The sequence below is a fragment of the Protobothrops mucrosquamatus genome, unplaced genomic scaffold, assembly GCF_001527695.2.
Source record: "Protobothrops mucrosquamatus isolate PMUCROS unplaced genomic scaffold, P.Mucros_1.0 scaffold1379, whole genome shotgun sequence".
Lineage (NCBI taxonomy): Eukaryota > Metazoa > Chordata > Lepidosauria > Squamata > Viperidae > Protobothrops > Protobothrops mucrosquamatus.
Window position 1 is genome coordinate 98679 of NW_015387568.1, and position 28000 is coordinate 126678.

The 28000-nt window shown below is 43.4% G+C and overlaps 1 protein-coding gene across 1 annotated transcript; it reads left to right on the forward strand.

The window, feature by feature from the left end:
- Positions 1 to 169: 169 nt before the first annotated feature.
- On the forward strand, positions 170 to 27823 carry SLC7A10 (solute carrier family 7 member 10). Its single transcript, XM_015821671.1, has 11 exons — positions 170 to 362; positions 14740 to 14944; positions 18173 to 18324; positions 19669 to 19794; positions 21080 to 21233; positions 22067 to 22190; positions 22321 to 22424; positions 23727 to 23823; positions 25556 to 25705; positions 26202 to 26379; positions 27708 to 27823. The coding sequence occupies exons 1-11, from the start codon at positions 170 to 172 to the stop codon at positions 27821 to 27823; spliced, it is 1599 nt and encodes a 532-aa protein (XP_015677157.1).
- Positions 27824 to 28000: the final 177 nt, after the last annotated feature.

Genomic DNA, 28000 nt, shown 5'->3' on the forward strand with positions numbered 1-28000 from the left:
GAGCCCCCTCCCCACCTCCGCCCCCCGCAGCACAGCCGAAGTCCAGCAAAGTTCCCGGCCGCGGCGATGGGGCCGGAGCCGCGCATGCGCCTCCGCTCACCAGCTCTCCCGCGGAGCCAGAGCGCCAGCGGCCAGGGCAGATCCGCACGGGCGGCCGGGGCAGGAGGCGATGGCTGGGGAGAACCAGCAGCGGACTCTCCGGAAGAGCATCGCGGCTCAGCAGCCGGCGCCTCGGTCGTCCCCGCTGCCGCCGGCCAACAGCCCCAGCGCCCCCCGAGCGCCCAGCCCGGAGAGCGGCGACCCGGAGCGGGTGGCGCTCAAGAAGGAGATCGGCTTGGTCAGCGCCTGTGCCATCATCATAGGTGAGGGGCGGCCCCGTCGGTCCCGGGGGGAGGGGGACGCCCCCCCACACTCCCCCTCCCCACTTTCCAAGCGTTTCTCCCCCCACCCCCCCGCTTGGAAAGTGGCTCTTGGTGGCGGGGGTTCCTTTAAAAGAGGAGGGGGACAAGGGGGGGCCCCGAGGTTGCTTGGAGCAGGACCCCCTCCCCTTTTCTCCTCTTCAGGGGGACAAATTGAAGGGGGGGGGGAATTAGAGTTGCCAGGTGTCCACTATTTGAGCGGACAGTCCACTTTTTTCACATTATGTTCACTATTTTTTTTTCCACAAAATATTATTCAAAATAATATTATTCAAAATAATATTTTACGTATTATTATAATGTATTGGATGTTTTGAATCTTAAGTAAAGTTTTGAAGTGATTATTTTAAGACGTGTTAAAATGTTTGTAAGAAAATAGATCATTTAATTGTAAATTGACACACACACACACACCCCCGCTTGTCCGCTATCTTTTGGAAGCAGACCTGGCAACCCTAGGGGGAATCTTGGCTACCAAGCCAGGTTTTTTCCCCCCCCTCCCTCCTCTCTTTACTTTTTCTTTCCCATTCCTGGCGCCTGGCATACTTGGTGATTTTCTCCTTTTCAGTCCAGCCTTTTGGAAAGTCTTTTGGTTGGGGAGAGTTTTCTCTTCCTTCCCCCCCCCCCTCACAGCCCCATGCAAGTTGAGTTTGTCCTGGTTGTCAAATTCTGCTTTCCTGTTTTGTGCGGGGGGGGGGGGAGGGGGGGAGGATGAGGGTGGAAAATGTGAGAAGGTGGTGGGCTGGAAATTAGCCGGATTCCCAGGACCCAAGTGTTTGGTAGGTCTGGTCTAGTGAAAAGAAGGACCAGGGGGAGACATGACAGCAGTGCTCCGATGTCTCAGGGGCTGCCCCAAAGAAGAGGGAGTCAAGCTATTCTCCAAAGCGCCAGAAGGCAAGACAAGAAACAATGGGTGGAAACCAATCAAAGAGAGAGAATCAACCTAGAGCAGTGGTTCTCAACCTGTGGGTCGGGACCCCATTTGGGGTCGATCGATCATTTCACGGGGGTCGCCAAGCAAGGCTGTCCGCCATTTTTTTTGTCCGCCATTTTTTTCCCCTTTTCCGGCGGGTGCCTTACCTCCCTTGGGCTGGGCCAGCTGGTGGTTGGCCTGCTCCGTCTCTGCCGCTTGCCAGCTACGCCTCGGCCGGCACAGGGGGCGGAACCACGCATGCGCGGCGCTCCCGGGCAGGGAAAGTCCTCGACTTACGACCGGTTGGGTAGTCCTCGACTTACGACCGGTTTAGTCCTCGACTTACGACCGGTTTAGTCCTCGACTTACGACCGGTTTAGTCCTCGACTTACGACCGGTTGGGGTCGCGGCATTAAAAAGGTTGAGAACCACTGACCTAGAGCTAAGGAGAGATTGCCTGACAGGGAGAATAACTAATCACTGGAACGGCTTGCCTTCAGAAGTGGTGGGGGCAACACTGGAGGTTTTTCAAGAAGAGATTGGACAGCCATTGGTCTGAAATTTCATAGGTCTCCTGCTTGAGCAGGGGGGTTGGACTAGAAGACCTCCCAGGTCCCTTCCAACTGTGTTATTCTGAACCTCCTCAGTTGATGTCCCAGCAACTTCATTCACATGTTTTAAACTTGGCTGGTTGGGTTAGGTTTGAAGTTGCCTTGGCAGGCTGTGCCAGCCAAGCCCATTGGCAGACAGTATACAAACCTGGGTTTGGGGCCCCCAAATTCCATCCAAACCCTGGGCAACCACATTGGTTTCTCCTGGAGATAAGAACCATTTCTCATATTGCTGAGCCCTCAGCTGGATTTGGGGGCACTCAACAATTTCCTGCAGTCGATCCTGATTTTTTAAGGAGCTTTTGGAGATCCTCAAACAGCTTTTGGCCCTGTTAACACTTATTTATTTATTTAGCATAGGGTATCTCATACTTGGACTTGCAATATACATTTCACCTAGAACCCAGATTGATAATGCTTCCCATTTGTGAAGGCAGATATCGGGGGACCAAACAGAGGGAGTCAGTATATTGACTGTGTTCACACAACCTTCGGAACTGCAATTTGTCCACCACATTTTAGCCAGTCCTGTTGTACAGGCCAAGCCAGTGGATTTAGTTGCAGAAAGCCAGAAACTTTGGTTAAGTCAATGAGCCGTGCTTCTGTTAATCCTCTCTAAATCCATCACGCGAGCATCACTGAGTGAAGATGTCGTGGTGGTCTCCGAGGGGGGGGGAGAAATTAACCAGAAGAACCACAAGAATCTGAGAGTTGTTTTTGTTTTTTTAATCTTGGGAGCATTCTGGAAAAGAGCAGTTTTGGGAGAGAGCCCTGCTTTTATTTATCATTCCAATTATGTAAATGCCACCAACAATCTCTTTGCCAGCCTCTTGCGCTTGGATTTTTGTGACAGCAGCTTTGCGTTGCCTGTTTAGGGCTTTTTCCAAGGCCTGCACACCAACCCAGGGTGTTTTAATTGTCTTTGGGTAAGCTTCTGGGGAAAACTAGGCTGTTAATTTAAGCCATAAGGAAACAAATAGACATGTGTGCCTGTGAATTCATTGCGATGCAGTTTTTACTGAGTGGATCGTAAGCCGACTCTTTTTCCCCAAAAAACCTCAGGGTTGCATTTTTGGTGGTGCTTCTTTTCCTTCTTTCTGCCTTGTCCACCTAACAAACTCTCAAATGTGTTAGGAGAAGAGGAAGAAGCAGAGAGAAAGAGAGAGGACCCCAAGCTCAGGTTTTGAAGCCAAGCTCCTTTGTGATTTGAATTTAGCTCCTCCTGGCTCTGCAGGGTTCCTTTAAACTCATCCTGTCTCCCAAGCATGTTGAAGGACAGGCCCTGTCATCCAGAGTCACCTTCCACACCATGGTATCTTGAGTTGTTGGGACTTTTAGTCCCAGTACATACATCCAGAGAACTTCAAGTTGGTAGAAAATCTATCTAACCACTGCACCTCACTGCCTTTCCTTTTTGAAGATCTGAGTTTAAAAGTAGTTGGGCCCCTTAGATGTTTCCTCTTTGTTCCAAGCCTACTTGAGACAGGAGAACACAGATGTGGGACCCAATTAGCCATGGCGGTCTTTTCATTGTGATTGCTTGTGCTTTGTGGTGGTTCTGTTTCGCTGTACCCATGACGGAGAAGGACTTTAAGCTGTGGAACTCGAGAGAACATCAATGTCTGTAATATAAAGAACTTCATTCATCAATAAAGATAATGTGAAACCAGGAAGAGAGGTGACCAGTGGCCATGGCTGTGTGAGAAAAAGCCATTTTTAATTTTAAAAACCTGAAAAGAAAGCACCAGGAAGGAATGTCTGTGGGATGTGGTCAAAAAGTCAAGATAGTGGTAATAATAATAATAATAATAATAATAATAATAATAATAATAATAATAATAATAATAATAATAATAAGAAGAAGAAGAAGAAGAAGAAGAAGAAGAAGAAGAAGTAGTAGTAGTAGTAGTAGTAGTAGTAGTAGTAGTAGTAGTAGTAGTAGTTGGAAGGGACCTTGGAGGTCATCTAATCCAAGGCTTTTCAACCTTTTCACCCATTGTACCATTTTTAGGATATGGCAATATCCGAGTACCACCAGTCGTCTAGCAAGGTGTCAAAAACTTGATGACCAAAAAAAGAAAAAAAATGATAAAGTACAGGTAGTCCTCGACTTACAACAGTTTGCTTAGTGACTGTTTGAAGTTATAATGGCACTGAAAAAAGTGCCCCCCAAGCCACAGCCAAGGAAGACACCTGCCTGCCCGCCCGGCGGCACTCTTCCTCCTGTCCGAGGTTTTCATTGTTGTGAGCATTTCTGTTGAGGATTGGCAGCGGGGGTGGGGTGGGGTATGTGTGGTTTTTATTCCGCCCATCTGCTGGGTGGTTGCAGCAGGTTTGGTCACTTCACATGACCCTGGGACACTGTGACCGTCATAAATATGAATCAATTGCCAAGCATCTGAATGTAAATCACAAGACCCTGGAGATGCTGCAACATTCCAGCTGATCGGTGCTTCTTCTGGACTCAGCAGAAGCACCAAGATCAGCACCGAGCTCCAGCTGGAGCCTGGCGCTGATCCTGACGCTTCCACTGAGCCCTGACAGCCCCAAAGAAGCGCCGATCAGCTGGAAAGCGGCATTGATCCTGGCCCTTCCGCTGAGCCCTGAGAGCCCTGCAGCTCCAGCCATCTCTCGCTCAGGCTTCTGCGGTGCTGCCACCGGTTCAGCTCATTCCCCTCCCCCGCTACCCCTTTTCTAGGATGGCCGCGTACCACCTGCCAGGTGCCAATGTACCACAGGTGGTACCCGTACCACTGGTTGAAAAGCCCTACTCTAAGCTCTCTTCACCAGCTCACCTGTATGGTTCCAAAGAGTCAAAAACAAAACTGAAGTCCATGTGAAAAATAATAATGGGCTCTAATTAGAATTTTCTTGGCAAAAGGAAAGAAGAGAACGGACCAACACACACCACGGTGTTCCTAATTGAGCCCTTGTGGGTACAGAAAACAATTTTGTTTCATCCACTCCTAGGTCTCCCTGCAATTGCTAATTTTCACATAGCATCCAAAAACTTTTTCTCAAATGCAAACCGAACAGACGCAGAGCCTCAACGATATATTTGGAAGTAAAAGTAGTGCCAGTCTGAAGAAGAAGAAGAAATGTTTTCATTGAACCGTTCATTTTTCCCCCCGCTCTGTTTTAAGAGGAGGAACGTAGACCGTTGTTTATTGAAGAATGTTATTACAATCTCTTTCAATCCATTGGGGGGAAAAAATAGCCGTTTCTCAGATCTGGAATGGGATTCTAGTCATATTCTACCGAATCAAAGTCCAAATCCCAACAGCCCTGAGAAAAGTGACTTATGACCACTTTTCACACACCGTTGTAGCATCCCCACGATCAAAAATCAGATGCTTGGCAATTGACTCATCTTTATGACCACTGCTGTCATGTGACCCCCTTTTGCGACCTTCTCACAGCAAAGTCAATGGGAAAACCAGATTCCCTTGACTAATTTAACAACTACAATGATTCACTTAACAGGGCAAGAAAGAAAGGTCATAAAATGCAGCGAAATTCACTGAACAAATGTTTCACTTAGCAACAGAAAATTTTGAGCTCAGTTGTGGTCGTTATTTGAGGACTATCTGTACTTTCAGCCATGCCCTGGATATATTGGCTGTGCCGTCTCCATCATCCCAAACCAGGGCTGTGAAGAAGGTCACATTTCAACTCCAAATTCCTAGCCAACATGAAGTCTGTTCTTACAGGAATGAAGTCACTGCACATTGCAAGGTCTGACTTCCTTACAGTTAGAAAAGGGTGATATGTTTTGTGTGAATGGGCAGGTGTCATCTTGCCCAGAACCTGGCAAGCTTAAACACCTTGGCTTCTTGTAGGAACAGCTTTGTTTGTGCTCTGGATGAAAATATTTGCTACAAAAATTCCAGGCCTACTGTTAGAAATTACAAATTGGTTCGGTGCCCAATAAAAAAAATTAAGAACTTGGAAAGAACTCTTTACAGTGCCCTCAGATGCCACTGCAACTGGAAGGAAGCAAAGCCAGTTGGCCCCTGGTGAAGCTTTGGAGGAAATTAATAAATTTGGGCTTAAGACTAATTAATCTCATGTTGCCCATGTGATTGAAAAGCACAGCAGCAGCTGGCAGTATTTTGGCTTCCTAGCTCAGTGCTTGAAGGCTGAAGCTAAACTTTCAGAAATCAGACCCTAAAGCAGATCTTTGTGTAAAGCCAAGGATTTTACAGTTTCCTCCCTGAGTTCTTTGGGAGAAGGGTGTAGCTTTGGGATCCCATTTGAACTGAAGAAGATACAAAGGAGGAAGTGCCGTGGATGCACTTTTAGGGATTATTTTTTTAAGGAACTAATTTGTGGAGTCCTTGGTGCTCTCTGAGCTTCATGGTTTTCTTGCAAATGATTCATTAGCAAACTAGGTAACATCATCAGTGCACTGATGTTACCTAATTTGGTAATAAAATGTCTGCAAGCAAACCACCAAGCTCTGATTAGAATAGAATAGAATAGAATAGAATAGAATAGAATAGAATAGAATAGAATAGAATAGGAGTAGAGTAGAGTAGAATAGAATAGAATAGAATAGAATAGAATAGAATAGAATAGAATAGAATAGAACAGAATAGAATAGAATAGGAGTAGAGTAGAGTAGAGTAGAATAGAATAGAATAGAATAGAATAGGAGTAGATTAGAGTAGAGTAGAGTAGAGTAGAATAGAATAGAATAGAATAGAATAGAATAGAATAGAATAGAATAGAATAGGAGTAGAGTAGAGTAGAGTAGAGTAGAATAGAATAGGAGTAGAGTAGAGTAAAATAGAATAGAAGTAGATTAGAGTAGAGTAGAGTAGAATAGAATAGAATAGAATAGAATAGAATAGAATAGAATAGAATAGAATTCTTTATAGGACCAAGGACCCCACAGTTTAACCCTGAGCTACAAATATTCTCTTCTGTTGGTACTAATTTTTTTACATCTTTGGTCTTATAATGATTAGAACCTCTTAGGCTAGAAACTGGGAGGCTGTGAGTTCTAGTCCCATTTTAGGGACGGAGCCAACTGGGTGACTTTCAGCTAGTTATCTCTCTCCACCTTAGGAAGGAGGCAATGACAAACCCCTTCTGAAATCTTGTCAAAAAAAAGGTGCAGAGACATGTCCAGGGTGTCCGCCAGCAGTAGCTCCTTTTACCCCCCCAAAAAGCAAGGTGCATCCTTACCTCTTTTGCACCATTCATTTCCCCAAAATGGTTAATTACTCTATGTAGGTTTTGTTTTCGCCAGTCTCTGCTGAACAAGCCACATTACATTAGCCCACAAAGCGTCGTTTTCAAAGTATTGTTGTGAGTGCATCCATCGCGCTAAGTAAAACGAAAACAACTCACCGCAGGATGGCAACAGATGGTGCCTGATGGGAATGGTTCTTCTCTGGAGGGATCTGCCCCCTGCAAAGCACCTTGGCCTACTTTCACTTTCACTTTGGAGGGAAGCTGTTGCTCTTCTCCTCCTCCTCCCTGCCACAACTGCTTTCTCCTTTCTCCTGCCACAAATTCACCATCGCCATATTCTGCAATATTCTATGAGGCTCTTGATCCAAAAGAGGCAACACACTTTTTAGTGGTAAACCAGGAATCGCAAACCGGCACCCTACATCTCTCAACAGTCCATAGTGAAGACTGGAGGCTAAAACATATAAGGAACGGTTGCTGGAATTGGGTATGTCTAGTTTAACGAAGAGAAGGACGAGGGGGGACATGATAGCAGCGTTCCAATATCTCAGGGGCTGCCCCAAAGAAGAGGGAGTCAAGCTATTCTCCAAAGCACCTGAAGGCAGGACAAGAAGCAGCGGATGGAAACTAATCAAGGAGAGAAGCAACCTAGAACTAAGGAGAAACTTCCTGACAGTTAGAACAATTAACCAGTGGAACAACCTGCCTCCAGAAGCGGTGAATGCTTCAACACTGGAAGTTTTTAAGAAGAGGCTGGACAGCCATTTGTCTGAAATGGTATAGGCCAGGGTTTCCTGCCTGAGCAGGGGGTTGGACTCTATGACCTCCAAGGTCCCTTCCAGCTTTATTATTATTATTATTAACAGCCATTGTGCAACATTTTGAGAACTTTAAACTTGTCCTATCACTCCTCAAGTTCAACAGATCTTCTTTGCTGTCTTTCCTTCCGGCTCAAGTATATAATTAAGAGATCCTCTAACTTGTATCGTTTCTTTTTTTTTAAAGAAAAAAATATGATGATGATTAGTTTACCATTTAGCAAGTACTGAAGTCCTCTCAGTAATGTTTCAGTTCATTGTTAATAATTTTCCAGAAGCTAAACCATAGTGTTCTATTCTTGGATGGCTTCTTCTTCTTCTTTCTTATTATTTATTTATTTATTTATTTATTTATTTATTTATTTATTTATTTATTTATTTATTTATTTATTTATTTATTTATTTATTTATTTATTTATTTATTTATTTATCTATCTATCTATCTATCTATCTATCTATCTATCTATCTATCACCATACAGCATACACCAAAAACTACATAAACATATATCTTTTCTTCTAACAGAACAGTGCTTTACATTTTAAATATTCTTTACATCTTATTTACATTTTATGTACATCAATAATTATGTCTTTTTCTTTCTCTGTTCTAGCCAATTATAACATTTATTCCTCTTATGGCTTCCTCTTATATACCTTGCTAGTTTGAATCATTTTAAAACACTCTGGAAGAAGGAATCTGTTTTGTCTAGTCCTGTTTCTTTTTCCCAGTATTTACATCACGAGTCCTTTTTTTGTAAGAGCAGCGTTTTAAAATAAATAGCAAAATAATCAAACGGGGAAGGATGGATTCCAGGGAGATTACCACTGATCTGATGAAAATGGAACATTGGCAGCGTATTTGTTCACTCTCATTTGTGACCTGCTGAAAGGTGACCCTATTTTGCTTTGCCAGACCTGCCTTGGTGATTTGCTTTTCCCATTTGAACTCAAGAAACTCCCTTGCATAACTGTCCAGACTGTACCCCGCCTTGACTAGCTGTGCAACATTTCTTTTAACCACCTAATAAAATGCAAGCCGCAGCACCTAACGTTGGCAAGATGTGAGCAGCAGGATGTCAGAAACAGAAGAAATAGGAGTCGGAAGAAGCTTAAAACACACACATCACAGAACATATGCGTTTCTAACCGAAGAATGAACGATGACCCATAGCAAAAGGAAGGAACTATTTAAGAACTGTCTATAAGCAAAGTGGACAGAAGATAACTTAAAATTAGACCTTACTCAGGAAGATACTTTTCCTGCCTGTAAACAAAGTGAGGCCTCCACATTGCTAAATTCAAAAGAGGTTTTGTTGTTGTTAATTGCGAAGTTGTGTCCGACCCATCGCGATCCCATGGACAATGTTCCTCCAGGCCTTCCTGCCCTCTGCCATCTTCCAGAGTCCATTTAAGCTCACGCCTATTGCTTCAGTGACCCCATTCAGCCACCTCATTCTCTGTCGTCCCCTTCTTCTCTTGCCCTCCATCTTTCCCATCATTAGGCTCTTCTCCAGTGAGTCCTTCCTTCTCATTAGGTGGCCAAAGTATTTGAGTTTCAACTTCAGGATCTGGCCTTCTAAAGAGCAGTCAGGGTTGATCTCCTCTAGGACTAAAAGAGGTTTAGGGCTGTGCAAAATCTTGGAAGGGGATGCTTTCAAAGCATGTTGGGGTGAATGAAGCTCCAAGGCTTAAAGCAGCCATATTTTTTTAGAAGGCTTCCACGTATCCAGTCCCTATGTATGGTGCACACAAAATACTTTGTTGGGATCACCAGCGAACCAAAGCAACTTTACACATCCATGCAGAAGTTCTGGAGACAGCCTTTAAAAGCAGCTGTGAGAATGCAACTGCATATATCAAAGATTGAATTGTAGGTAATATTTTAAGGCTGGAATCAGTGGTGGGATTCAGCCAATTCGCACTACTTCGGCAAAACCGGTAGCTAATTTTTCGTTGCCCAGGCCCAGAACTGACTTCCGGAAGCGGCATCCACACAGAGAACCAGTTGTTCACATATTTGAATCCCACCACTGTCTGGAATCCTATATACTCAAATGCTGACAGTCTTCCTGTGTAAAGATGGCCAAGGAATCAAGAAGATGGCCATTGTCAATAAGAAGATGAAGCTCGTGGTTAAGAGTCAATCAGGGGAAGGACAATAGTTCGTTGCAAATCAGAATGGCTTGGGAGAGTTGACTCCTAGTGGATCTTATCTAACATTCCCCCTAAAGCAGGGGTGTCCACGCTGGTTGGGGGATTCTGGGAGTCGAAGTCCACAAGTCTTAAAGTCGACAAGGTTGGACACCCCTGCTCGAAGGCATCTCTGTATTGTTGATAAACTTGGTGCTCTCTCAAACCTGCAGATAATCTTCAAGGTCATTGTTGTCATTGGTACATTAAGGACCATACGCTGGTCATGGCATGATCCTCCTACCTTGAATCCAGTCCCGCTGTGATTGTAAGTGTGGATTTTTTTGTTTGTGTTTGAAAATTGGACACGAGCAGAACCAAAGTTCTAGTTGGATGGAGCTCAACCAGAATCATTTTCTCCAAACAAGTTTATAGATGTAGAAATAGGAAAAGTCAGTCTACCAGATTTACTGCACTATAGTTCATAACTTCTCTCACAATTGACCAGGCTACAAGGTTGAATGTACTTATTAGATATTAATTATTGCTGAATCTCCATAATAATCACACTGTCACCCTTCTCTGCCATCAAATATTGTCTTCGGTCCCAAACTTGGAGCAATTGCTAACTAAGGTTTTTCTGACAGAGGTGACAAGCCATTTAGCTGGATGAACGGCGTAGTTACATTTTAAATACTCTGATGAAAATGTTTCAAAATTCACCAGGGCAGAGGCTAATCATTCCAAGCTGTAGTTGAAGGATGTCTTAATAAAAAAACATGCTCATTCAGTGAAACAGGGAACTAAACTCAAGCTACTTCTGTTCTCTTTTCCCCAACAAAGTATCACTCGCTGGACTATCTTGCATTTATTGTAAGCGGCTGTACTGTATTGGACAATTAGGCATTCTGTGGGAGATCATCTAAGGACTTCTCCACCTTGGCAGTGTCACAGCCGGTCATGCAGTCAGATGAATGACTGGGTCTGGAATGATTTACAGCGGAATTTCTCAAAGTTGTTGGGAACAAAAAGGGCTTTCTTTAAGATCAAATATGTCCAACTGCTGTGTTTGCCAATGCTACCCATACCCACCCATCTTGGCTTCGGAGAACATTATCAAAGTATTTTAGGCAAAAAAAGATGTTTGTTTTATTTTTGTTTGTTTCAATAATCAGTAATGGTGAATGTTTCTTTTAAGGCGTGGAGCTATTAAGTTAAATTAAAACAAATGGACAAATGTGTCTAAACCTATAGGCTTTATAACAGGGATGGCGAACCTTTTAGAGACCAAGTGCCCAAAAACTGGCCCCGCCCCCGGTCCACCCCCTGCCCCGCCCCCACCCTCCCTGCCCGCAGGGCCACTCACCGCCTCCAGGGCCCACTGCAGATCGCTCAGGCAGCCCAGCAGCGCCATGGCGGCCACGCCCTCTGCCTGCGCCCTGCAGCATCAACTGTGCGCAATGGGGCATGAGGGCAGAGTCTTGTCTATGCTGCCTGGCTGCCATGTCCTTGGCTGTGCTGCTCCGTGTGGGCCACGCTCGTGGGCAACTCTCCTCCAGGGGGGCTGCTGGTGAGGAGGGGGTCACGGGGGGAGGCAAGGCTGGGACAACGGCACGTGTGCCCACAGAGAGGGCTCCGAGTGCCGCCTCTGGCACGCGTGCCATAGGTTCGCCACCACTGCTTTATAATGTCGGACAAATTTCTCGCCTGTTCAAAATTCCTGATTGTCTGAGATGGACCCGATGGTTTGTCATGGCAAAGAGTGGTTTAGGACAAGCATAGTTTAAAGACTCAAATCATACTATGATTTTGGATGCTATCTTAGCAGCTTACATCAACTAAATTTTTATCGACATCCAGCCATAACAAACATTAGATTCCATTTTCCTAAGAATTATATTTAGGAACAGAAAGGTATGTTTATGGTTGTTAATAGTCAGCACCATCTTGATGGCACATAACCAGTCAATCAAACAACCAATCAATCAAGCTTATTTAGAAGATGGAAACTCGGCCTCATATATCTCTCAGATTCATATTGGAATATAGGTCTTCTTTCTCCTCTTTGTTGTTGTTCAAAAGCTCTGTTATTCCCCTTGATGTTCCTCAAGAAAATACTAATTTGTTCATTGTAATATAGTCATGCATCCTAAACCATAACACAGTTTCTTTGTGGCTACCCATGATAAATGGCTTAGCACATAAACCAAGTGTGGCTTTTTCAGTAACCACGGTTTATAAAACCATGTTATTGAGCCACTTCAAGATAGCCAAAGATGCTTTACTCCTTTGATGTGGTGCTATCTCTTTAGCAAGTGAGGGGATTAAAGGAAAGATAGTGAACATCTCAGGTTTTTGATACAAATGCTAAGAATCATTATAATTTTTCTGTTCACTTTCTTGACATTTGGCTTTCTCCTGTTGAGTGGCTGTCAACTGAAAGTTTTCCTTCAGTGAGAAGTCGCTGCCATAGGGGCAACAAACAGGTTACAAACAAAATTGGAAAAAGAGATTGCATGATTTTTGCTTAGCTTCGACATGATACGTCTCTCCTAAAAGACCATTGTTAGGCCAGCCAAGTCTTCTCGTGCTTCCTTAGCATCTCCTTACATAATTTGTGACCGTGAAAAGAAACATCCGAACCAGTCGGTCCATCTCTTGTTTTTGTTTTCAGGATCCCACTTATTTCATATTTCATATTATATTCATATGCTCTGGAAAGGTCAGGTTTTCTCTGATTAGTTTAGCATTCTGACCAAGATGACCACTTGACTTTGAGAAAGTTCTTCTGAATGTTAATTAGACTCTTCCTTGGCTGGGTCTAAAGTCTTCGCCAAAAAAAGTCATTTAGTTACAAGATTAAAATTCTCATTAAAACACTTTTCTATGGTCTCTCTGACGTATTTCAAATTGTACATTGTTTTGTTCTTGGGGAAAGCAGAAATATTTTCTTAATGTTCAGTATTTTCTTATTTATTGCTGACCTGTGACTTCTCTTCAAAAAGCATCAGTGATTATCAGTTATTTGCAATGGCCATCGGTTGTACTTCATAGACAATGGGTGTCACACTCGCAACATCATGTGACGTGTCGCGACGTATCGTGACTTTTTTCCCATTGCCGGCAATGGGGTGGGCGCAGTTTTGGCATGACACATCTGGCCCGCGGGCCAGCAGTTTGACATCCCTGGTATAAAGGATATATACATTTAAGATCACCTACATTTTGATGAACTTGAGCTATAACATCGGTTATGCAAATCTATTCGTGGCACTCTTGACAGGGTCTTTTCCATGGTGGCCCCAAAGAAGTTTCATTCCTTACCTCTGGCTTTTAAGCAAGACTCGGAAACCCAGTTTTCAAGAGGTTTTGATTGGAAGAATGCGCTAACCTCCGCTTATTTTTAAATGATATTCTCACAATGGCTTAAATTGTCTTTGTATAACTGTGCTCCTGGTTCTTGAGCTTTTTAAAATATGACTTTAATATGTGGATTTCTTAGACATTTTAGTTTTATGGATTCAAGTTTTAGGGAGTGATGGCTTGGTGGTCCCATATATTTGTTTATTCTTCTTCAAATAGTGTAGAAATAATGGTCTTTGGTTTTTTACTTGACTAAGCAAAAGACGAATAGGTCGCCAGCATAATCCTGTTCTCATCTCTAACACGCTGAAGGGGAAATAATTCAATTCTAACACTTGCATATAATTGAGGGTCGTACGTGGAGCATGCAAGCAAATGAGCAGAATCCTTTATTGGCTTGGGATAATGTCTAAGACATCTGAAGTTGCCAAGTTTCAGAAGGCTGTTGTTGGCACTAATGATGACCAAGAACAGACGCAGCCGTAAAATGAGATAAACATAATAGGCTGCACATTACACTAAGAGGCAGACAACTTTTTAATAGCTATACCCACAGAGGGTTTATTTCTTTTTGATATGTGAGGGTAGAACATGTCACTAGAGGTTTTTCAACTAATCTGGCCTGCCGTCATATGTGAATTTGGCCATCAAAATCCTGTAAGGAAGTGAAATTGGAAGTTGAGCCTCCCTTGTGTCAAACTCAAGGGCTGATGATGACACAAGACAGAATTAACAGAATAACTAAGTTGGAAGGGACTTTGGAGGTCTTCAAGTCCATCCCTCTGCTCAAGCAGGAGATCCTATACCATTTCAGACAACTGGTTGTCCAATCTCTTCTTAAAAACCTCCAGTGGTGGAGCATTCACAACTTCTGGAGGCAAGCTGTTCCACAAGTTAATTGTTCTCACTGTTAGGAAATTTCTCCTTAATTCTAAGTTGCTTCTCTCCTTGATTAGTTTCCATCCATTGTTTCTTGCCTTGCCTTCTGGTGCTTTGGAGAATAATTTGATCCCCTCTTCTTTGTGGCAGCCGCTCAAATATTGGAACACTGCTATCATGTCACCTCTACTCCTTCTTTAACTAGACATACCCAATTCCTGCAACCGTTCTTCATCTGTTATTGTTTTCTCAGCTGCAACGTAAATGTCATTGACAGCTTCCAAGATGGTCTTCTGTCCAAGTATTGCACAGATTTTTCAAGGTCAGCCAAGGTCTATTTGATGCTGCCTTTTGGTGCAGATTGTGAATATTAACCATATCTTTTCACCTTTTTGTCTCTTTTAGGTAATATTATTGGTTCTGGCATCTTTATTTCACCCAAAGGAGTTCTTGAGCATTCTGGGTCAGTGGGACTCGCACTCATAATATGGATACTTGGTGGTGGTATCTCAGCACTTGGGTCTCTCTGTTACGCTGAATTAGGCGTTACCATCCCTAAATCAGGAGGCGACTACTCCTACGTCACTGACATTTTCGGTGGATTAGCTGGGTAAGTGTGACTTCAGGATAAGGGTGGGTAGCAATGTTGTCATGAGGGTCTAAAATCACAGCCGTGAATTTTATTTCATTAGTTCTTCCCACAGAGCAGATCTGTGTAATATTTCTGATACAAAACTAGGAACTGACTTGAGATTGAGTCCTCATTTGACCTTGGAATCCACTGGTTGCTTCAAACATCTCCTCCCCAAACAATCTCTTTCATGGGGTTGTTGTCATAGGAACAAAATTAGGGAAGACCCCCCCACACACACACACACCTTAGATTTGCAGGAAAAAAGGCAAGGTGGAAATGAAATAAATACATTGCAGTGTCTTATATTGTGTCCTCTGTTGATTTTCTTAAAAGATTCATATAGGTAGGAGAAAAGCTGACAGAGCTGGGTGGAGAGGTGGAGTTAAGTAAGTCACCAGCCTGGAATCATTATGTTCCTACAAATGGTCCTAGTCCAACCTCTCTTGAATTCCGTTGACCCTTATCTGGTGCAAATCTACTACTGAAGTTTAGTTGACTAGATTCTAGAGTACAGGTTTGAGCAACAAAGCTTCTGAACTGCAATTTAATGTATGGCCTGATTCTTTGTGCCTGATAATATGGCAAAAAAACTGGCAATCCTTTACTCTGAGTAGAGGCGCCTGTAAGGGGGAGCAGTACTATCTGAACCTTTCCTCTCTTCTTTCAAACCTAAATTCCAATTTCACAGCAACTTTTTGAGGGACCCCCGGATCAGGGCTCTCCAGCCGAGGACCCAGGCTTTAAACCTAACTTATTACGGCCCATGATTCAGTAGCATCCCCAGCCATCTGTTTATAAAGGAAGAACGTTTATTGAATGCCTGACTGATGGACTGTGTAAGATTGCTATAGCAAAGTCGGAGTGCTGGTATTGTGCAGACAAGCAGAAAACATCTGCATACAGATTGGATTTTGGGGGGAAGGGAGGGCAGGTCTGTGCTGATAGATAAGCAGGAGCCAACTTGTATTTATAGGGGCACAATAAGCCAGATTGCCTTTGGGGAAGGTGGCTTGCGAGCTCCAGGATTAAATGACAAACGCCTACAAAAAGGAAGACTTTATTCCTGCAACATCTGATAAATTCCAAAGCTCTGGAAACCCATGTTTATTGCAGCAAAGGAAGGGACCGAATCAAGAGTTTTAAATGGAGATATAAAAACTGAAATCTGCAGCATTTGAAAATTCAGCTTTATGGAGGAATTAACGCCTCCTTCAGCCAACCATAATTCAAATGGGAGATCCCTTAATCTTGCCTTTCTTTACGGGGCCCTGTTTTTATTGCCGTGAAGGACTCAAATCTATTTTCAGCGAGAGCTACAGTTGCTCTTGGGGTACCCGAGCATTGGCTCCTAGTTAAACGGGCTCTGCAGCTTTTAAAACACTTCAAAATATAAATCATCTTTTCAAAACTCGAAAGAAGCAGTACAGAGAAACATGGGCCCTAATAAAATGGGAAAAGGTTTCCATCTGATTTGTAACTGAGCTCAGAAAATGTGTAACCTGGGGACAAATATGTTAACATTAGGAGACTCGATCCAGGTTCAAGGAATAATAAATGAGAAAGTGGCGGTTTACCCCCTGCATTTATTATTCGTGGGTTACTGCTTCTGAACAAGGAAATTCCACTAATATTAACAGATTTATCCTCTGTGAAATGATGTAAGCTTTTGTTGTTGTTGTTGTTGTTGTTGTTGTTGTTAACAGCCTACTAACTTACTGGCCCTCAGCTTCACATCTTGCAGAATAATAAATTAATGAAGGTAAATATACCTGTCCCAGGATAGTGTTGCAGGATCCAATCTGGGTTGGTCATGGGACCAGAGTTTTAATCTTATAATAATAATAAAGTTGGAAGACCTTGGAGGTCATCAAGTTCAACCCCCTGCTCAGGCAGGTAACCCTATACCGTTTCGGACAAATGGCTGTCCAGTTTCTTCTTAAAAACTTCCAGTGTTGGAGCATTCACTGCTTCTGGAGGCAGGTTGTTCCACTGGTTAATTGTTCTCACTGTCAGGAAGTTTCTTCTTAGTTCTAGGTGGCTTCTCTCCTTGATTAGTTTCCACCCGTTGTTTCTTGTCCTGCCTTCAGGCGCTTTGGAGAATAGCTTGGCTCCCTCTTCTTTGTGGCAGCCCCTGAGATACTGGAAGACTGCTATCATGTCCCCCCTCGTCCTTCTCTTCATTAAACTAGACATACCCAATTCCAGCAACCGTTCCTTATATGCTTTAGCCTCCAGGCCCCTAATCATCTTTGTTGCTCTTCTCTGCACTCTTTCTAGAGTCTCAACATCTTTTTTACATCGCGGTGCCAAACAGCTGAGCCGCCAAATCCGGAAGTTCGGGCGGCTGATGATCTTGCCCCCTCCCCCCTCCCGTTAGTGACAAGCCCACAGGGGCTTGACCCCTGCACCAGGCGGCATGGCAACCCACACAGGCACATCTTGGGCTGCGGAGGTTACCATTATTTTTCCATGTATAAGACACTGCACGTGTATAAGACGCACCTGATTTTTGAACAGGGTGTTTGCAGGAAAAAAATAGTGTCTTATACAAGGAAAAATATGGTAATAATTGCAGGGCCAAAGCCCTGCTCCTTTTGTGAGCATTGTGGCACATGCAGCAAAAGGGATGGGTTGTTGACTGTGCAGTTGCAACACTACATTACCTCTCCCATTCGCTCCCCAGTCCAGTGGTCTCCAGTGGATCATCCCTGTTACTCAGTCCTTAGCGAATGATGTTTTCCTGATGCCTTTTGAGAACATGTTTCTAACGTGTTGTTCTGCCGTGTTATTTTTCAGTAGCCTTATGGAATATTCATTTAACCATGCCAGTGGGACGACAGTGTCAGGCATGAAGAATCACGACAATACACTAAGTTGCAGTTAAGAAGAGTTATTGCTCAGGTCTATGCACAAAAATCTAGTCAACTAAATTCAACACTAAATTGATCTAGATAGGAGTCAGTGGAATTCAAGAGGGGTTGGAATTAGATCCTTGGTGGGAACGTAAGAATGCTAGGCTGATGACTTGTTTAACTCTGCCTCCCCTTCTCCTTCAGAGAGTAGATTGAAATCAGATGAGAAGCAGGATACTCTTCTACTCCTTTCCCCTCAAATCTCTCTCTGTAACACTTGGCTTATACATGCTTTTCTGCCCGGCAGTCTTGTTTTGACCAAGAGATCTTGAATTGTTTCCGTTGGTTGCAGATTTCTACTACTATGGAGTGCAGTCCTTATCATGTACCCTACCAGCCTGGCTGTCATTGCGCTGACTTTTTCTAACTATGTGCTACAGCCAGTTTTCCCCAATTGCATCCCACCCTACAAAGCTTCACGAGTCCTCTCCATGGTGTGTTTGTGTAAGTATGGATTGATCATCGGTTTTCTTTGTCTTGTAAGACTCTGATTGGCCTCGGGGCTATCAATAGCCCTGCCTTTCTCTGAAATGGGGAAGCAAAACACACCTCCGCCTGTTGGTATGCAGGTCGTCCTTGACTTGCAATCACAACTGGGGCAAAAATTTCCATTGCTAAGCAATATGGTTGTTTGATGAGTCGAGCCCAGTTTTATGTTTTTTTGACGTGGTTGTTACCGGAATCGCTGCAGTTGTTAATCACACTGTCGTTAAGTAAATCAGGCTTCCCATCCCCCACCCTTAACTTTGCTCATCAGAAGATGGCTGGAAAGGTTGCAGATGGCGGTCACATGACCTGAGGACACGGCAACCATTGTAAACACCTGCCAAGCACCCAGAGTTTGATCCTATGACCATGCGGATGCTGCAACAGTCATAATGCAAGGAATGGTCATAAGACACATTTTCGGTGCCCTATAACTTCAAATGTTCTCTAAAAGAATGGTTGTTGAGTTGGGGACAACCTTTTATTAAGTCCTGGCGATGGAAGCATCTTGAAAGAGGAGCCTTTTGTTCTGCAAGTACTTCAAGGTGACATTTCAGAATTGAACTGGACTTTCTCAGGGATGATACTGGATGGGCATAGAAGGTGGATATTTTATCACCTCTCCCAGCGTCCCACGGGGGTGGGGGGTGGGGGGAGCACAAAGAGACTCTTGTACTTCATGATAAAATTACAACATTTTCCAAAGTGCTCTCCTGACCTGCAGGCAGGCAGCCTAGCCGCTCTTTTGTAATGTACTAAGTAACCCTGGAGTAGCTGGACCCATTTGGAATACTGGACTTAAAGAGGGTTAAGTATATCTATTCACACAGGCCCCTTTATCTGTTCTTCCAGGCTTCCCAAAAGAGGTTAACAAGTTTGACCTTACCCACCGTGATTAGATAGACATGTCATTGGCCACATCCTTTGTAGAGAACAAAACTGAAAGATTTCCATGGAAAAGGAGGAGAAAAGCATAATGACACGACATACGGAAAACCTTATTTATCTTTGCGATCATGTTAAGGTCATAATTAGAAATACACAGTGATGCTCAAGCCTGCACATTGATGTGGCTTTTGCTGAGATGTATTTGCAGGGGAGTAAAAAAAAAAATCATGGTGGCAACTGTGGCTGTGGGACCAAAACCACCCTCCCTATTTACATGTATTTACATAAAGGGCGGGGTTTCAACCATGTAGCTGTAGCTGCCATCTTGACTTTTTTTTTTTTTACTCCTCCCTGCAGATCCCCCCGTTTTTGCTTTCCATTTTGAGGAACTGAACTCTGCTTTCTGATCTCTAGCACTGTTGACTTGGGTGAACAGCTCCAGCGTTCGGTGGGCCACACGAATCCAGGACATCTTCACAGCAGGAAAACTCCTGGCTTTGGGTCTTATCATAACTGTGGGCTTTGTGCAAATCTTCAAAGGTACTGATGCAAAAACCCTGGTGTTTAAATGGTCTTCTGCATGAAATTCAACACTATTTAGAAAACTCCCGCATCCCACTGTTTTTCTAGTGAGTGATATTTGAAAACATCTGTGATCAGCTTCATGGTGGGCTCCAAGGCATGCCTTGGGCAGTGAATTTCATGTGTAATCAACTGTTGGGAGCAATTTATGTCTGCTGATCATTCTACCTTCATTTCCACAAAAGGGACAGGACAATTGGGTGATGTAAAAGGTCACACCGTTTGATAAAATAGCTTTTTGGAGGATGTCCCAAAGGTGCTTTTTTCAAAAGGCAACTGGACTTTGTTTTCCCATGAAGATGTTTCGCTTCTCATCCAAGAAGCTTCTTCAGTTCTGTGAAGAAGCTTCTTGGATGAGAAGCGAAACATCTTCATGGGAAAACAAAGTCCAGTTGCCTTTTGAAAAAGGCACCTTTGGGACAACCATGACCTGGATGACGGAGAATCCCCATAAACAGTTTTTTGGAGGCTATGACAGCATCTCCCTGACTTTAGCTGGTCTTGGAAGGGCTAAGTTGGATCTAAGATTGTTGCTTGATGGAAACTCACCATCAACCCCAGGGTGATGGACTAGACTAGGAAGTGAAAAGAGGAAAACCACTTTTATATTGTCACCAACATGTTGCAAAGAACATGGATGTTTAATTTGGCTCAACAAGAGTAAAAATGAGGGTAGAGGAAAGAATGACAGGAAGAAGGGAAGAAGTAGAAGGCATCGTGCAACTAGGATTGCCAAGAGACTTGAATTGACTACGGGGCATAAAAGTTTTATTTTAAAGAGGGTTTTCCCCCCCAAATGATTTGATTCCAGAGAGTTTTGCTCTAGAAAAAAACAGAGGGAGGTTAGAAAAAGTGAGTAGTGCTTTTCATCACTGGAGAAAGGAAGCCATCTTCTTTTGTGATGCTTCTCCAGATGTTTCTCCTTTCTCCAGCAGTGAGAAAGGCTCTTCAAGAGTTCCTTGTTTAAAAGGGAAGATGAAAAATGGTTGTGTCCAGAGGCAATAATGGTGCCTTCTCTTGTAGTCATTCCCTCACTTTTCTGTGTGCTAGAATCAAAAACTCAACAGGATAGCCGGGGCTCCATTATGTGAACCCCTTCCTTTTTTCATGTGATCTACATTAAAAAGGGATGGGACCTCAATCACACAGGACCAGCTGCCATCTTGATTTTCTTTGACCTTACAGTACATGATGTGTTTGTGTGAACTGGCGATGCCCTCACTAAAGTCTGCTCTCCTTATAGGAAACTATGAACCGTTAATACCAAACAATGCATTCACCTTCTGGATGACCCCGTCTGTGGGACATTTGGCGCTAGCCTTTCTCCAAGGCTCTTTTGCATTCAGTGGGTGGAATTTCCTAAATTATGTGACAGAAGAACTGGTTGAGCCACGCAGGTAAGTGTTTCTACGCACTTTGGGTCAAGGTTTGGCCAAACTATTGTCCTACTGCATCCTTGGATCCCAGTGATTGGTTTCCTTATGGCTTGAGGAAAGAAGGTGAGATGATACCAATAGGAAGAGAGGGAAGAAGTAGACAAGACGGGAAGGCTTAGAACAGGGGTGTCCAACCTTGGCAATTTTAAGACCTGTGTACTTCAAGTACAACCCAACATGGCTGGCTGGGGACTTTGGGGAGTTGGAAGTCCACCGGTTTTAAAGTTGCTAGTTGAAATCCACAGTTCACATTAAAGTCTGGGAATAGAAGTCCACAAGTCTTAAAATTGCCACGGATGGACATGCCTGGCTTAGAATAGCTGGGCAGGGAATCGTGCTGCTAAGAACAAGCCTGTTCTGCTAACTTCTAACCAAGACAAATGTTCAGCATCTGGGTTTTCAATGTTCATTATACTTAATCAGACTGGCACCTTAAAATTGCCCAACTTTCAGGCTTCTAGGGAATATGATCAACCATGGTAACATATTTACTGATTTTACCAACTGTTGGCCATCCACTGAGCTGCATCAGCATCAGAATCAGAAAGAGGAGATAGAAATTGTCCTATAAGGATGCCAATCTGCGCTCTGGCTGTTCACCTTTTTCTGCATGTACATGGTGGATGTGATTTAGCTTAACGTTCATGCAACTTACTGTTGCATACAATTTGTTCACATTATACCTATTTTGCCTGTTGACCGTAATCCATGTCCATGTTGGGTTTTGCTTCTCGGGCCATGCTTATCAATGCTTATCAAGTCCCCCCCCCCTTCGTTTTTGTTTTGGAAATTAGGAATCTACCCCGTGCCATATTCATCTCCATTCCCCTGGTGACCTTTGTATACACCTTCACCAATATTGCTTATTTCACGGCCATGTCACCCCAAGAACTCCTGTCTTCCAATGCTGTGGCGGTAGTAAGTAAAACATCCCCTGGGGATTTGACTTGAGGTTGGGATTCGTTGAAGGGAATCATTCTGCTTTTTGTTTGGTGCATTGCAATTTATGTTTCGTTTCCATCCCTCCTCCTGCCTTTTGTTGCTTTAGACATTTGGTGAGAAGTTACTGGGCTATTTCTCCTGGGTTATGCCAGTGTCTGTGGCATTGTCTACATTTGGAGGAATAAATGGATACCTTTTTACCTCCTCAAGGTTAGATAAAGTACGATTTATTTGTTTGCTTATTTTTTCCTGAGCATTTTTATTTATTTGTTTATTTATTTTGGGAAGAGGGAGGGGAAAAACATCTCTGCTTTCCTAGCTGGAATGTTCTGGTGTGTTTCATGCTGAACAGAGTTTTGGGACATGGCACTCTTAATATACTTAGTTAGCCATGCAAGTTGCCATGTTCATGTTCTGCCATCAAGTTGCAAGTAGTCCCTATGGAGCTAATTCTGCAGTTGATGTTAGGACAATATAAATGTAAGATTGCGTGTGCTGTCCCGATAAGGTGATGCCAAAAGTTTGGAGCCATTTTAAAAAGAAATTTGACAAATTTAAGGAGGTTAAGATCGTCATCAGCTAATAATCAACATAGTATGAGGAGATGAGCAGCCGGTGAATGGCTATCTATTCAGAATCAGAGGTAATATACATTACCAATTGGCTAGTAATTGTGCTAACATGAACAGGAGAGTGGTACTGTTTGTGTGAACTGTTCAGAGCAAAATCTTTGGGGCAACTGTTGGATCAGCATGTTTGATTAGATTTTAATTTTGTTTTGATCCACTTCTTTTGAAAACACTTAGTGTAATAGAATATTAATCTTATGAGCATGCAGAGCAGGTCTGAGTGATATCATGTACAACACATCATATCATATCACCAATTATGTGGATTTTATAATTCATCTCAATCATATCATGTGACATCACTGTGGTTTTTAACAGATGCCCATGACTGAACACTCAAATCCCATTCATTCATTCTTGGGGCTTGGATTTTGGACTAACCATTCTTGGTAGAAATTGTATCAGAGAGTTTGTGAATATAAAACAGGGGAAGGGGGTCCAGAAATTCTACAAACCTGGGAGAAATATCACACGACTGAGAACCATCTAGAAATCATTGACTTTTCTTCTCCTCCTTACTCATCCCAATGTTTTAAAGTATATTAAGCCAACATCTATGTTCTCCTCTTCCACTTTATCCATGAAACAGTGGCTACCCAAAGCTGAAATCCATCATATCTGGAAAATATCAGAATGTGGTAAGAAAATGTCCCTCTAAGCAGAACACTGGAGGTGTGAAATACCCATTTTTGTCACTTGCCACTGTTAAGTAACAGGCTGAATCGTTTTCCCCCCAAGTATTAAATATTCCCCATTGGGTTTCAGTATCTTCCACCAGTTTCAGTATCTTCCACTAAGAAAGTTAAACTATGTGTTTGTTGAAAGGGCCTAAAATAAAACAGGCTTAGGAGTGTTTTTTTCTCTTCTGCTTCTCTTTTTCTAGGCTGTGTTTCTCTGGTGCCCGAGAAGGTCACTTACCAAGTCTCTTGGCCATGATCCATGTCAAACACTGCACCCCAATTCCGGCTCTCCTTGTCTGCGTAGGTGTTTCGGTTCCTGTAGAATTGGTTAACGTAGCTAATCAAAATGCTTTTGATTTAACTGAATACCAAATACATCTTGTAAGATCAGCCTCATTGAGCTCAGTAGTAGCCAAAGTGTAGTTGTATTACTCTAGTGCAACTGTTCCCAATCTTTTCTATATCCCGCATCCCTAGAACACTTCTGATATATTCTTGCACCCCTTACAAAAATTCAAAATAACGGCAACAAATTATGCATATACGCTATAATTTTGAAAACCCGTTTTCGCACCCCTTGGAATATTGTCTTGCACCCCCAGTTGGGAACCCCTGTTCTAGTGCAACCAAAATCACTAGATAGAATGAAGAGGCAGCTTCAGGTTGCAGATAATTAATAATAATAATAATAATAATAATAATAATAATAATAATAATAATAATAATAATAATAATAATAAAAGTTGGAAGGGACCTTGGAGGTCATCTAGTCCAACCCCCTGCTCAGGCAGGAAACCCTATACCATTTCAGACAAATGGCTGTCCAGTTTCTTCTTAAAAACTTCCAGGGTTGGAGCATTCACCGCTTCTGGAGGCAGGTTGTTCCACTGGTTAATTGTTCTAACTGTCAGGAAGTTTCTCCTTAGTTCTAGGTTGCTTCTCTCTTTGGTTAGTTTCCATCCGTTGCTTCTTGTCCTGCCTTCAGGCGCCTTGGAGAATAGCTTGACTCCCTCTTCTTTGGGGCAGCCCTTGAGATATTGGAAAACTGCTATCATGTCCCCCCTCGTCCTTCTCTTCATTAAACTAAACATACCCAAGATGTTGAAAGCCAAGCGATCCCGAAGTAGCTGGGGAAAGAATGAAAGAGAGAGTGGACATAAACAATCAAGAAATAGTACAGGACTCCACTGGCAGCTAATCTTATAAATAGCAATTTATTATTGTATGCTGTCCAGTCATATTTTGGTTTCCTTTATTAATGTTATTATCAAGACGTGGTGACGCATTGGTTAGAATGCAGTACTGCAGGCTACTTCTGCTGACTGTTGGCTGCCAGCAGTTCAATCCTGACCAGCCCAAGGTTGACTCAGCCTTCCATCCTTCCGAGGTCGGTAAAATGAAGACCCAGATAGTTGGGGGCTGACTCTGTAAATCACTTAGAGAGGGCTGTAAAGCACTGTGAAGCGATATGTAAATCTAAGTGCTATTGCTATTGCTAAGATATAAAATAGAAAAGAAAGTGAAAATAGTTGGGAAAACGGGGAGGGAGAAGGGGAAGAGTGTAGGGTAAAGGGGAAAAAGACAAGAAAAACATTGACGATAGATAGATAGATAGATAGATAGATAGATAGATAGATAGATAGATAGATAGATAGAGAGAGAGAGAGAGAGAGAGAGAGAGAGAGAGAGAGATGTTGCTCTGTCATCCTTGCAATAGCTTAAGCCACGGGTTTCCAACCTTCACAACTTTAAGACTTGTGAACTTCAAGTCCCAGAATTCTCCTGGCTGGCTGGGGAATTCTGGGCGGGCTGAGGAATTCTGGGAGTTGAAGTCCACAAGTCTCAAAGTTGCCAAGGTTGGAAACCCCTGGCTTAAGCTATTTGACTGGGTGAGCTTCTCCTAGTCCTTTTATTGTGCGCCCAATCCTCCTTTGAGGTCTGCATTTTTAACTTGAGGAAGTTTTTGTCTTCGTTTTCTTTCCAGAAATTCTCCCTTTAAAGAGCACCCCCTCCTTTTTCTCTCCCTCCCCAGTGCCTGGCTACAGTGGTCATCATGCTGGTTGGAGACACCTACACCTTAATTAACTATGTGTCCTTCATCAACTACCTCTGCTACGGAGTGACAATCATAGGCCTGCTTGTGCTACGATGGAAGAAGCCTCAGATCTTCAGACCCATCAAGGTGAAAAATAGTGGGGCAGTCTGATTCCTCTTCTGCTCTTTGCAGAAGCATTCATTTAGCGACCGTTTGGAGTTAGAACGGCATTGAAAAAAACAACAACTTACCACCGATCCTCACATTTATAACCATCACTTGTTAAACAGCTTGGAAGCTCTGAGGTCAAATTACTCCAGCTTGTACCTGCCAGATTGTTAGGTATGCTCAGGAATTGAGAAAAAACAGAAATGAGCTTGCGTTCCTGATCCTGGTGACCTTTATGAGTAGGACTACAGTCTCCATCATCTCCAGATCTACATGCTTGTGGCCACATTGGCCAAGGGTATCAATGTGGGGGAGGGTGTTGTCTAGTGGTGTGGCCTTTGGATTTGCCAAGGCAGAAGCTTCTGGTGATCTAGCTGAGTCCGTAGTGATGGTCCAATGGTGTCTATCAGCACAAAGGGAATTAGGGCAGAAACGACAACTCTCTGTACCCTTCCAATATTTTCTTTCCTCTTAGGTAAACCTCCTGGTTCCAATCACTTACCTGATCTTTTGGGCCTTTCTCTTAATCTTCAGTTTATATTCTGAGCCAGTGGTCTGTGGCATTGGACTGGTTATCATCTTTACTGGAGTGCCAGTGTTTTTTCTTGGAGTGTACTGGAAAAACAAACCAAAGTGTGTAAATAGAATAACAGGTAAGAAAAAAAAAGAAAACAGCCTTGGAGGCAGCATCCAGTAGACCAGACATGTCAAACACAAGGCCCGGGGGCCGGATGCGGCCCGCGAAGTGATTTCATGTGGCCCGCGAAGCCATCCTGGAAACAGTGAGGGAACGGCCCCCACTGCCTTGGCCCTGGCCCAGGCCAGCCGGGAGCCAATGTACAATTTTGTGGTGGCCATTTTGGCACTTGCCCCGGCGGACCATGCCTTGGCACTTGCCCCAGTCCCACCCCCTTCTGCCAGAGACCCTCAGATCTGTCCCACTCCTGCCCAGCCTCCCCATGGGCACCCTTGATGCGAATGATGTAGAACTGGCCACGCCCACCCAGTAGGCCACACCCACTCCATCCACGCCCACCCAGTAGGCTGCACCCACTCTGGCCACACCCACCTGCCCCCCCCAGGGCAACCGTAATGCTGATGCGGCCCTCAGTGAAATTGAGTTTGAACCCCTGCAGTAGACCTATTGATTACAAGATAATCCACTCATTAACTCAAGGTTTGTTGCCCAGGTAGCTCCTCATATGACTACTATTACAGGTGTGCAGAAATCTGCCTTAGACAAGGTCAGAAAGGAAAGAGCCATCTCATCACCTGATTATCCTAATCAGAGAAGTTTATAAATTGATGAAGGACCTGCTTATTAAGACTTATGGGCCTTCAAAGTTCATGTGCACGTTGTGGCCACATCAGTCCAAAAGCTACTTTTGAGGAGATTGGTGGAAGAGAGAGAGGTCTCCATTTCTCACATAGTCAAGAGCAATCTGGGAGAAACAAAATGCTGGATTAAAATTTGGGCCAGGCCCAAATGTCTAATCTTACATTTTAGGCATGGGACTGAAATCTTGGATCCTCTGTATGCAAAGCAGATGTTGAAAAGAAGGACTAGGGGTGTCACTATAGCCGTGTTCCAATATTTGAGGGCCTGCCACAAAGAAGAGGGAGTCAACCTATTCTTCAAAGCACCAGAAGGCAGGACAAGAAGCAACGGATGGAGACTAATCAAGGAGAGAAGCAACCTAGAACTAAGGAGAAATTTCCTAACAGTGAGAACAATTAATCAGTGGAACAAATTGCTTTCAGAAGTTGGGGTGCTCCATCACTGGAAGCTTTTAAGAGGAGATTGGACAATCATTTGTCTGCAATGTTATAAGGTTTCTTGCCTGGACTAGAAGACCTCCAAGGTCCCTTTCAACTGTTATTGTGTTATTCCTCTGTTGAGTTCAAATGCCTTCCCAGTTAATAATGCCCGCTCTAGTCTCAAAAATAGAATGATAACCTAGCTCTTTGATCTTTTTTTCAGAATCTTTAACCCACTGGGGCCAGAAGATCTGTTTTGTTGTCTATCCTCAGAAGGAATCTTCTGAAGATGATCTACCTTTCACCGATTATCCCTCTCAAGAAGTCAAAAGACCTTAAAAAAACAATTATACTTTTTACATAATAAGTAGATTTTGTTTACATTATGGCATTTTTTTTTTCCCGCTGGGGGAGGAAAGAACCTTGATTTGGGGTTTTTTGGATTTTTTTTTTAAAGAAATGAGGACCGTCATTTGGAAAACTCTAGGAGACACCTAAATGTGTTTAGCTCTTTTT